General features: G+C 35.8%; 1 protein-coding gene across 2 annotated transcripts in view; it reads left to right on the forward strand.

Annotated features, from left to right (window-relative positions):
- The window catches only part of USP47 (ubiquitin specific peptidase 47), a 108,151-nt gene that overhangs the window by 30,900 nt on the left and 64,702 nt on the right, over positions 1 to 12,549 (forward strand). Inside the window, exons 2-3 of one of the 2 annotated variants that reach the window (XM_043580672.1) lie at positions 4,302 to 4,361; positions 10,043 to 10,246. In XM_043580672.1, coding sequence (XP_043436607.1) covers positions 4,302 to 4,361; positions 10,043 to 10,246 — 264 coding nt within the window. The remainder of the gene's footprint in view (positions 1 to 4,301; positions 4,362 to 10,042; positions 10,247 to 12,549) is intronic. The other variant, XM_043580674.1, reaches the window with a different exon arrangement.

Here is a 12,549-nt window from a genome sequence, read left to right on the forward strand (position 1 = left end):
AAGCTCAAGTCAGACGTTCAGCTGACTGAGCCTCCTGGGTGCCTTGTGCACCCTTATGATTATTGCAGCATTATTTACAATAGCCAAGGTATAGAAGCAACCTAAATATCCGTCAGTAGGTCAATTGATAAGGAAGATGTGGGGGGTGTGTGTGTGTATATGGGTATACACACATATGCAACCATAAAAAGGATGAAATATGACCTATTTTTGATAGTTTCTATTGTTATGTCTTCAAGTTTATTAATCTTTTATTCAATAGTACCTAATCTGTTAATCCTACCCATTATATATTTCATTTCAGATATTGTACTTTTCATCCCTAGAAATTTGAATTGGATCTTTTTTATATCTTCCATGTTTTTTCTTAACATACTCATCTATCTGTCTGTCTGTTTGTTTGTTTATTTATTTATTTATTTATTTATTTATTTATTGAAGATTTTATTTTAAGTAATCTGTATACCCCAGTGTGGGGCTTGAACTCACAACCTGTGATCAAGGGTCGCATGCTCTACCAGGCTGAGCTAGCCAGTCTCCCTTCTTGAAATATAGAATATAATTAAAAACTTTTTACACTCTTGTTTCCTAATTCTATCATATGTATCGTTTCTGGGTTGGTTTTTCTCACTATGAGTCATAGTTTCCTGCTTCTTTACATGCCTATTTATGTTTGATTGCATGTCAGACATTGTGAATTATTCCTTGATGGGTACTGGGTATTTTTTATTCCCATAAATGTTTTTGAGCTTTGTTTTTGAATGCAGTTAATTTACTTGTTAACAGTTTGATATTTTTAAGGCTTGCTTTTAAGCCTAAGTCTGAGCCTAATTTGGTCCCACTACTGAGACAATATTCTTCTGAGTACTCTTATCTGATGCCTTGTGTATTATATTTTTTTCATTTTGGCTGGTGGGAACTGAAATGAGCGCCAGGGATACTTTACTGTGGTTTGTTCCCCTGCCTCAGCTATCTCTTCACATGCATATGCTGATGAGTATGGCTGAATACTCATGGAGGACCACTCTACAGATCTCTGGAGCTTGCTGTTTCCACAGCTTTCTTTTCTTCAGTATTCTGCCCTGTAAATTTTAGCCAGATTGGCGCCCTTGAACTCCCACCTCATCTATTCAACTCAGGGAAATTACTGGACTCTATCTCTATATATTTTGTGTAGGTTTTTAGTTGTTTAAGAAGGGGAAGGTAAATCCAGTCTACTATGTCATCTTGGTTCATAGTGGAAGTTTCTTGGAGATAGATAATGAACAAGTAAAATAATGCAAATACATCAAATGGCCAGAATTACTTTGGGGAAGCCTGAAGCAAGGAAGGGAGATAGATGTCAACTATCAAGACAATTGTAATTTAAATTTTTTTTTTTCAACGTTTATTTATTTTTGGGACAGAGAGAGACAGAGCATGAACGGGGGAGGGGCAGAGAGAGAGGGAGACACGGAATCGGAAACAGGCTCCAGGCTCCGAGCCATCAGCCCAGAGCCTGACGCGGGGCTTGAACTCCCGGACCACGAGATCGTGACCTGGCTGAAGTCGGACGCTTAACCGACTGCGCCACCCAGGCGCCCCAAGAGAATTGTAATTTTAAAAGGATAATGAGAAAGGAGCGCTTAGTCGGTTAAGTGTCAGTCAGACTCTTGATTTTGGCTCAGGTCATGATCTGGTTTGTGGACTCTGTGCTGACAGCATGGAGCCTGCTTGGGATTCTCTCTCACCCTGTCTGTCTGCCTTTACCCTGCTCTCTCTCTCTCTCTTCCTCAAAATAAAATATGAACAGAAAAAAATAAAAGGAAGATGAGAAAAAGACCAGATTGAGAAATTGACTATTCTGATTTTCTTTTGCTATATAACAGTCTGCCCCCAAACTTAGTGACTTTTGCTCATGGGTGTGCAGTTTAGGCAAGGCTGGGCTGGGACAGCTCATTTATGCTTTGCTAGGTATCAGCTGGGACAGCTGAAAGGCTGAGGACTGGAATCATCTGAATGCTGGTGTTCACATGTATGGTGGTTGATGCTGGTTGCCAGCTGGGATCTCATTTGGGCTGTGGCTAGAACATCTACACATGACCTTTCTATGTGGCTACTTGGCTCCCACACAGCATAGTGGCTGTGTTCCAAGGGCAACCATCTGAGAGAGAGAGAGAGCCAGGTGGAAGCCGTATTGCCCTTTCTACCCCAGCCTTGAAAGTCATGTTGGGTATTACAAGAAGTCACTAAGGCTGACCCATAATTAAGGGGACTGGAATTAGACTCCTGTTCTTGCTAGGAGACATGAATCTGTGGACATATTTTAAAGCCACCACAATTATATTTGCACAAAGGAAGTAAGGATGTCGAGAGGAAGAGCATTCCAGGTAGAATGGACAGAAATGCAAAGACTCTAAGGTTGGCAGGTACCTGATTGCTTAGATTTGTTTACGGTTGAGTTCCTGCTGTAAAATGGCAGCTCCCTGAGGACAAGGGCTTTGTTCCCTGCTGTTTTCTCAACACCTAGTGTTTGACAGATAGTTGCAGTTCTTATTTGTGGACGAAATAGCCTTTTGGCACCGTGTTTCAAAATCCTAAAAATTAGTACCTAATCTTTGATCTAGTAATTCTTTGGGCAGTTATCTTTAGGAAGAATAGTGTATACATAAGCAAAGCTGTAGTGAAAATTTGAAAGTGTCTAAATGCCCATTAATAGCAGATTAGTTAAATAAATTATAGTTTTCTATATAATGGAACACTGTAGTTTTAAACTACATGTTTTGGCACAGAAAGATAATTGAATATTGAGGGACAAGGAACAGAATTAAAATAATAGTGTACAGAATGATCTTATTTGGTTAATAATTAGCAGTCAGAATGGAGAGGGATCTGATAGGATGTATATCAGAATGTTAATAATTGTTATAGGTGTTATTTTATTGATTTATTTTTTAAATGTTATTTTTATGAGTGTGGGGTGGGGAGGGGCAGAGAAAGAGGGAGCTAGAGGATACGAAGTGGGCTCTGCACTGACAGGAGAGAGCCAGATATAGGGCTCAAACTCACAGACCCTAAGATCATGACCTGAGCTGAAGCTGGATGCTTAACCCACTGAGCCACCCAGGCACCACTATAGGGGTTATTTTAGGGTTGCTCGTTAAAAAGGTTATTTACTGCTATTATAATAGAAATACATTTCTATTGTAAAAGCAAATAATGTAAAATGTTTTCATTGATGTGGAATAGTATCCAGGTTACTGTAATAAAAAGCACCTTTATATATTAATTAAAGAAGGTGGAGGAAAACAAGATTTGTACAGAAAAAAGTGTGAAATGGTGTAAAACCAAGATTTTTCAGGAAATTATCTCCTGATTATAGGTTATCTTTATTTTCTTTTGAATATTTCTGTTTCCTTAATTGGAAAAATAAGCTTGTCTCATAATAAGAAAAAGATTTATATTAAAAGAAAATAGCTACAGGTGGTAGTGATAAGCAGCTTTACTTTGAGAATATTTATCATGTTAAAAATCCAAATTTATAAACCACCTAAATCAGGGATCTCTAAGTTCCCCTTTAAAGTTTCTTTAATGGACTCAAAATATTATGTGACTTAGGAAGAGAAAGACAAATACTGTCTGATCTCACTTATGTGTGGAATCTAAAAGATAGAACTCCTGGAAGCAGATTGGTGGTTGCCAGAGGAAGAGGGTACAGAAAATAGGTGAAGGTGGTCAAAATGCACACACTTCCAGTTCTAAGATAAGTAAGTATTGGGGATGTTACGTACAGCATGGTGACTATAGTGAACAATACTGCACTGTATTTGAAAGTTGCTAAGAGAGTAGATCTTATAATTGTCATCACTAAGAGGAAAACAATGTGTGAAACAAATGTTAGCTAAAGTTAGTAATCATTTTGCAATATATACACATATCAGATCTTTATGTTGTATACTTTAAATTATTACAGTGTTGGATGTTAATTATATTTCAATAAAACTGGAAAAAATATGTGGCTTAGAATATTTGATTTACACTTAATTCTGGAGCTACCACTCTTTGTTAATGTGGTTGGTTTTCTTCCGTGCTAATATTAATCTTTACCACTATAGCACAGGTTTTCAATAACCTTACAAGAGTAATTGAGCCCTAAAGTAAAAATTAGAAATGTAAATTATGAATAAAATCCTAGGTGGTATAATACTCTAATACAGATTTGATTGTAAAAATGTCTTTAGCTTAATTGTTGTAATTTCACTGTCTTACCTTTTTATTTTAAGGAAATAATTTGTAATTCATTTTGTTCTTATATACCATAGGATGTGTTTTGGAGATGCAGACAAAATATCTTTGATGAAATGAAGAAGAAATTTTTACAGGTAGACTGCTGATGTAATTGCTTTAGTATGATAATCAGCAGAACAAGTAACAGCATGTTGGTATTTTTATTTAATAACAAGGCATGTCTTAAGCTTTATGTTCGTTTGGCTTATTTTACTTCAACCTGATTTTAATAAGAAGAAAGTCACCTTAAATGAATATGCACCTTGTTTTTAACATGTGAGTCAGGGGGAAAACCTAAAAACTATGGAACCCTTTGTTTTGAGTTTCAGGTATGGTTGTTGTCTGTTTTTTATGCAGATATATTTCATTTTCTGAAATATTAGTAGTGCTGCATTGAATCATTTAATAACTTACAGAGTCAAAACCCAGAAATCTTACTTGAATAATTAAGTAAAACTATTACCTTCCTAACAGGCTGACTGCATTATAAACCTAAACTTTGCTGTGATGTTGCATCCCATTCTAACCTTTACTTAATGCCTCATTTTTCCTGGGTCCTTTAGCTCTAAAATTTTTTTTCTTCAACGTGCTTCCTTTAATCTCTAAATGGTCTGTGGCAAGAGACCATTTAGGAAAAGATCATATAACATTGGAGTTTACTGGGTGGGGGCAGGGGGGATAGGATGGGGGAAGGTCGTAGAATGGAATGGATGGAGCATCTTAAAAATACAGTTTTTTAAATGTGAGTTAGGGCCCTCCATCATTGCTCCAGTAATTGTCACTTGTTAAAGTAAAAATGCGTATCTGAATGAGGCTGATAAATTTAATAAGTTTCAGTCAGCAAAAATATTCATTCCCTCAGTTCTCTTTTTTAATCTATGTCAGTATTCACTGTGGGTACCCAGAAGGGTAATGTGCTTAAGGCCTGATTTCTTAGCTCATAGCAGCTCCTGTACCAAGAAGTAGGGAGAATGGACTTTGTGCGTGTGTAAGTTTACAACCATAATGTTATTCTTTGTAATAACATTGAAAAGAAGAAAGTCTTGAGAGAAAATGGGTTGATTATTAAATTTAGAGGTCAAGAGGTCCCTTTGTAATGTTTTAAAATTCTTTATATTAATTTTGTTTCTTAGAAAAATCTGCATCTTGGAAACTGAGTTTTGTTTGATATTAAGTTGTTTTCTACATGCTAATACATTCCAAATATATGCTATCAATTATACACCTTGCTTTTAAAATAAGGAACACCTAGGAAGTGTTTTTTAATGAAACAAAAATTATGGCGTTAATTTCAGAGAACTCAGATTTGAATTTAGAACTATTAGGAATGCCAAGAAAAGGAGATGCCCTGATTTAAGAAGTGAACATGCTGTCAGGCAGACTCTGAGATCCCTCAGACAGAACAATCTTGTGTCGACCTCTGCAGGATGTCCCTAGCAGCGAGCTTATCTTTGGAAGAAAATACGTTTTCAGTATTTTTATCCCAATATTTATCTTTTGTAAATAAGACTGTGGTTTAAATTTGTTTTTTACTTTGTTTTTTCAAGAATTCTTTCTTCAGAGTATGTTAGGAAATCCAGCTTTGTTTCTGCAGTGAGCACAGATGGGCACAGACCAAATACTCTGTTAGCATGCACAGTCGTAATGTAACTGCTGTGGACTTTTCCCTTATTCTCACTAGTCTAATATTGCTATGAGTTGTCCATAAAATAAGTGGTTTTAATTTTATACTTTGTATCTTTTTTCTAACTGTCTAGATTTTCTGTGTAGAGAACTTTGTGCCCATCTCATAGCTCACCTAAGACACATGAAATATTTTCCCAAGTGGAACATGCTTTAGGCTTTTCTAAAGCTTTGCACTTGTTTTCTCTTATTCATCATAAAACTCTTTTAACTCAAAAACTGTGCTCTCTTTCCTAAATTATGATGTATCCTTAGATGCCTTACCTTAATGTTGCATTTAGTGTTTACATGGATACCTTCCCTGCTCTGGTATGCCAACACCACCATCACTACATCCTTTCCATCTAGTGCTTGCTGTGCTTCAATGTGTTTAAGTACATTTTTGTTGTCTAAGGCTGTAGAACAGCCTACTGCAAAACTTAGTGGCTTAAAACAACAACTAGTTTATTCACAATTCAGTGGGATGGGATCTGGGGCTCAGCTGGTCAGTTTCTCTGGTCTATGTAGCATCATCAGGGATCATTACTTGGCTGCGTTTAGCTGGGGGCTTTGGATGGCATGTCCAGGACGGCTTTTCTCCGTTATTAGGCACCCCAGTGCTCCTCTGATGTGGCCACGTGTTCTCTGTGTAGGGCTTCCTCATAGCATTGTGGTCCCAGGGTAAGTGGGATTTGTTGTTGTTGTTGTTGTTGTTGTTGTTGTTGTTCCAGGGGATGTTCCAGGAGGTGCAAAAGCAGAAGCTGCTAATTTTTTTTAAGGTCCTACCTTAAATCACACAGTGTCACTTCTGTCACATTCTGTTGGTCCTAGATAGTCACAAGGCCAGTTCAGATTCATGGGAAGGGGAAAAAGATAATGAGTGGCAAAGAATCTAGCCGTTTTTCATTTACCTCAAGGTAATGCTTTTTCCTTTGGGTGTAAATGGGCTCAATCAGGGGCAGAGCTCCAAAGAAAACAAGAATAGTAGCTACCCTATTTTCCTAATTCCAAGATACACCTTTTTACATTTAAATGTTTTTGGAAATCTGCATGTTTAATATAACAATGTAGAGGTTTTTTTTTTTTTTTTTCTTAAAAAACTGTTATAAAGTTATTGTTACACTTTTATTGATGATATCTGAGAATTGAGAAATGATTTTTTTTTTTTCTTACCAGGTCTCAGATTGGGGGGATGTAAGGGGAGCGATTAGTGTTGGCAATAGTGTTATGAAAAATTTACATGTAGTCTATGGATGATAGCCATATGTTAGATTAAATTAGAAATAACAGGCCAGAAGGCAGAGTCTGAAGTAATAAGATTTTTAAGTGGCTAGCTTAGAGCCTTAAAGAATAGCAGAGATTTTTGTTTTACTTATTCTAGAATTGAATTCAAGAGTAAGGTGTAGTTAGCTCAGAAATTCTGCTTATAGGAATTTTAAGGAAATAGAAAAGCACACAGTTATATGTAGATGTTCATCACAGAATTATTACTAAAATGTAATGAAGTCTAACCTAAGAGTGAGTAACAAAGAACTGATAGAACAAATTATTATTAATCCATGTAATAAAATACTATCAACTGTTAAAAATGGTAAGTTAGAAAAAGTTTGACATGGAAAGATTACATGATACATTTATTAGTAAAGAAAGAAATTACAAAACAGCATACGTATTCTAACCCAGTGTATGTGTTTTTAAGTGTGCATGTGTATGTGGGCAAATATATTTGGAAGGATATACTCCAAAATGTTATCTGTGTGTTATGGGGTTACAGATGATTTTTACTTTTTTCTTTATACTCTTCCTATTAAAAAAAATGAGCAAAGTTATTTTTATACAGTTCACAGAAAAGAAAGCCATTGTCCTTAAAAAGAATAAAAGGCACACATGAGATTAAATTTTGTGTTTACTGTAGTACATTAGTCTTCAGATGAGATTCCTTTGGGGATAATTTCTCCACATTTTTTAGTGGAAAGGGAGGAGGAGTGGAGTGGAAAGAGAGCGCCTATACCTTATGCTCACATATTTAGGGGAAGAGGCAGGAACAGCCAAGGTCTGGCCATATGATGTTGCCGTGTTATTCTTGTGTATACTATTATGCTAACACTTTGGATTTCTGAATTCTTTGGTAGGGTCATCTTCTAGGACCATCAATTCTAGTCTGTCTGAGGTTTTAAAATCTGGCCCCATGGTATTTTATAGTTGGAAAACTTGAATCTACTTCTGAAGTATATTGTTTGAAACTATGAAAGTGGATCTTTTATATTTGAAAGTTATTTTGAATTGTTAATTCTTTTACTGTAAACTAGAGTTTAAAAAGGCCCACTTTATGTTCCTCAGTTTGGGATTAAAAGGTGTGAAGCAATCATTACATGTGTTAATATGACACCTTATGTTTGTAGAGGAAGGCTTTTTCCCCCCTTTCTGAGAATCATATTATTAATGCTCTTTTTTGTTATCCTGTGTATTTTATAGAAATGTATTTTCCTTTTTTCATTTTTAAATGAATTATTATTTATAATTAAATATTTTGAATTGCCTAAATATGCTAGCCAATGTGTAAAATAGTCTATTTAAAATAGATGACTACTTTAAACATTATACTTATTTTATAGAAATTTATTTTTGTTCTAAACTACTTGGATTAACCTTAATTTAAATAATCTCTTGCAAACCCAAAACTGTATATACCAGAAACAAATTATAATCGTATTGCTCCACCAAACAAACAGATAAACCTTGTGGCTATCCTGTCTTCAGTACTATTCAGTAATTCAATAATTATTGTTTAAAAATGGGTAATATAGAAGTAACAAAAGGTTGGAGTTGATATTGTTGTAAAAGAGAAAGAAAGAAAGAAATGATTGTATACATAACCGGTTGTAGAGTTCATATTTCTGTAAAGCCTGTTATGGGGATGGTGAGACTTACCCAGTTAAATGACTGCTGCACTTGATTTTGAGGGGAAGCAAGAGATTTGCATAATCAGATTTGCATGTTAAAATACTATTCTGGATTGAAGGAAGATAAGATTAGAAAAAGTTAAACCTCTCATGAAGCTATTGCCATAATCTTGGTATAAGATTTTGATTGCTGCAGACAGGAATAAAGAGAAAGGAGGATGGCTCAAGAGATATTCAGAAGGTAGAATTGACGGAAGTTTGGTGATTTTGTGAGGTGAAGAAGAGGGAAGAGATGAGGAAGATGCTCAGAACTCTAGTTTCAGCAGCAGGTAGATGATGGTGCCATTCACTGAGTTTGGCATTATAGGAGAAGGAGAGAAAGAACTTCTTACATTAAAGTATCTGATGCAGCCTACTACCCCCGTGGAAAGAAAAAGAAAAGCAGTGTCCTTCAACAGCTTGAGAGGGAGGGCAGAGCTCCTTGGAGAATGTCTCCTTTGAAAACTTTTTGTCTTGATAATTACTGAGTTATGTACTGGATGCAAAAGCAGGAAGAAAAATTTGTGACCCTAACTTCCTTCTACATTGGTAATTGAAAAATTTCCCCCCCTTGCTTTTCTTTACCTGCCTCTGCTGGCTGATCTGTTTACATAAGCTTGTCAGTTCCCAACACATTGATAAATGGGGCTTTTGGACATCTGGTGTACAGATGCAGTAACACAAAGATCAGGATGCCTGGTTGCCTGTGCCCCCTAGTTAGGGATTTTCCAATTTTAGACAATTCACACTTATTTCTACACAGTTCCCTTTCTGTTTCTTCAGGAAACCCAGAAATGCTAGATTCAACTGTGCTAATGACACATTTTTAAGGATCATATTTTATTATTTTCAAATGAAAATTGCTCAAGTATACTGACTTCACACCTTGTTGACCATTGATTTACAGCCTTAAAAAGGCAAAAGCAAATATCCACAAGAATGACTGTTGATTCTTAAATATACCCTAGTTTTTCCAAAACAAACACATAAGGTGCTTTATATGTCTGACATATCCATTACAGTGGATTTCAGACATAACAAAACAGTAATACTAGCTTAGAGAAAATAATATTTTGTGGGATATGTTTACATTTAATCATAGAAAATATGGCTAATTATAATTGTTTTGTTTTTCTTTAAAGATAAACAATGTTTGTTTGTTTTAATTTCAGATAGAAAATGCTGCTGAAGAACCTAGAGTTTTATGTATAATACAAGATACTACTAATTCAAAGACAGTGAATGAACGGATCACTTTAAATTTGCCAGCTTCTACTCCACTCAGGAAGCTCTTTGAAGATGTGGCCAACAAAGTAGGCTACATAAATGGAACCTTTGATTTAGTGTGGGGAAATGGAATCAATACTGCTGATATGGTAAAGCCCTAGACTTAAAGCATGTTCTCTTAAGCTGCTAATAATACTGTAATTATTGTTATTGTTATTAATGAGTATATTAAATCCTGAACCTTTTTTAATATCATAAGCAAAACTGTAATAAGTAATTTAAGAGCCCATGTGCAGCTCAATGATTGGATCCCTCTTCGTCCTTTTGCCTTCATTCTGGATTTAACATTTGCTTGTCCTAAAGTTTGCAGAATGACATCAGTTTTTAATTCATTCATGTAAAAGGACTATCATATTGTGTCAACTATAAAAAATTTTCCAACATTTACTGCATGGAATATTACTCATTTTTTTAAGTGAAAAAAACAGGATATGGGACCATGTGTATTTTATCTAATTTTTGGAAAAGAAGAGAAAAATGTATGTATAAAGGAAAAGGAAAGGAAGGATATACACCCATGTTAACAGAGATTATGTACCATATACAGTGGTAGGCACCTGATAGAAGCTTGGTGTTACCGTGACTTTTGCTTCAGAGATCTCACAGTGCTGTTGTAGAAATAGATGTATTGCCAAATAATTACACTAACGTGTTTGAAGTAATCTATTGTAAGTTTGTTCTGAGTGCAAAGAGGAGGCATTGATCACTTTTGCATGTGAGAGACCATTTTAGTTGGATCTTATCTGCATTATCAGAATAATATTGGAAATGGTATAACTGCTCACCAATTAAAACTCGGGTTCCCTAAGCTAAGCAAGCTTGTAAACGAGCTACAGTGGGTCCTTTAAGACTTTGTAAACTAATTTGTTTTCTTAACACAAATTTCCATGCTTTTCCATCTCCATGTTTTTGCTTACATCACCTCTTTCTGTCTGTGTGATTGCTATTCTTAAGTTCTCTAGGGAAATACCTCTGATGGGAAATGAAATTGAATGTGTTATCTCTGTCATATTTAGAGAGCAGAGTTTTAATTGGGTCCATAGGTGAATCAAAGATGTTTGATGTTGCTTGATTTGCCCTTAAAATCCATGGTATTTTGCTTTCTATTCCATAATCTATTTGCATTTTTAAAATATAGAGCTAATGTTTTAAAGTAACCAACTTTTCCCTCTGAAATTGATCAGTAAAATTGGTAGTCCAACAAGATATACAAAGAGAAGTAATATTTAATCTGAAACTCTGAATGCTCTGTTATATCACCACGTAACTTCTAATGTTGCCTCTTTTTAAAGGATAGTTCTATACCATCATGTGTGTCTCCCCAAGTCTTATGTACCTTTCACTTTTAAGAAACCTTACATGATGTTTCCTCATGCCACCTTATAAGTAATCTTTCTCTAAACCCTGGTTATACTTCCTCTTCTGCTATACCACTTATCAGAGCCTTCTTTTTATTGTTATTCATTTGTATCTTTCCATGTGGTAGAATGTGTATGTTTTAGTGGCTGGGACCTCATAGTAATAATTTTGCATCTTCCATAGATAGTCTCCCTAGGCACTCTAAAAATGTGTGTTAAATTAGCACCTACATGGGGCGCCTGGGTGGCTCAGTCGGTTAAGCATCCGACTTCGGCTCAGGTCATGATCTCACGGTTTGTGGGTTCGAGCCCCGCATCAGGCTTTGTGCTGACAGCTCAGAGCCTGGAGCCTGCCTCCGATTCTGTGTCTCCCTGTCTCTCTGCCCCTCCCCGCTCGTGCTCTGTCTCTGTCTCAAAAATAAATAAACATTAAAAAAAAAAAATTAAATTAGCACCTACACTATGTTTAAATAGCTCTATGTCAGGATTACCTTCTTCTCTTTGTGTGGCTATGACTGACTTCAAGTACTTCTGTATTTTTGTTTGCTAACTGTACATTTCTGAAAGCATACTCTTTGCACTGCTTATGTATACTTATGTGAAAACCTAACCCACATAGCTACTCACCACCTCATACACACAGATTTGTTGAGGTAAAACCTCCTGTGTATTCCAGCTATATTATCTGATCTCTTATCAGAGAACGTAGAGGACCCAAACATACCTTTCCTCCTTCCATGTGGCTTCTCTTAGCTTCCGATTTTCTATGTCCCATATTGCTCATGGATTTCTAGATGTGAGCCTGTTAAGAGAGACCATATAAGTTTGTTATTTTATGTACTTAATACTTATTTTGAACTTACTATGTGCTTAGTATCATTCTGTTATGAAGCTCTATACAGAAAATCTCATTTAGTCCTTAACAACCACTCTGTGAGGTAGGTGCTATTACAGCCTCATATTATAGGTAAAGAAGTGGAGTCATGGGGAAATGGAGGTAACTTGCTCAGAGTCACACATATAGCAAGTGGCAG

The sequence above is a fragment of the Prionailurus bengalensis genome, chromosome D1 (assembly GCF_016509475.1).
Source record: "Prionailurus bengalensis isolate Pbe53 chromosome D1, Fcat_Pben_1.1_paternal_pri, whole genome shotgun sequence".
Classification (NCBI taxonomy): domain Eukaryota; kingdom Metazoa; phylum Chordata; class Mammalia; order Carnivora; family Felidae; genus Prionailurus; species Prionailurus bengalensis.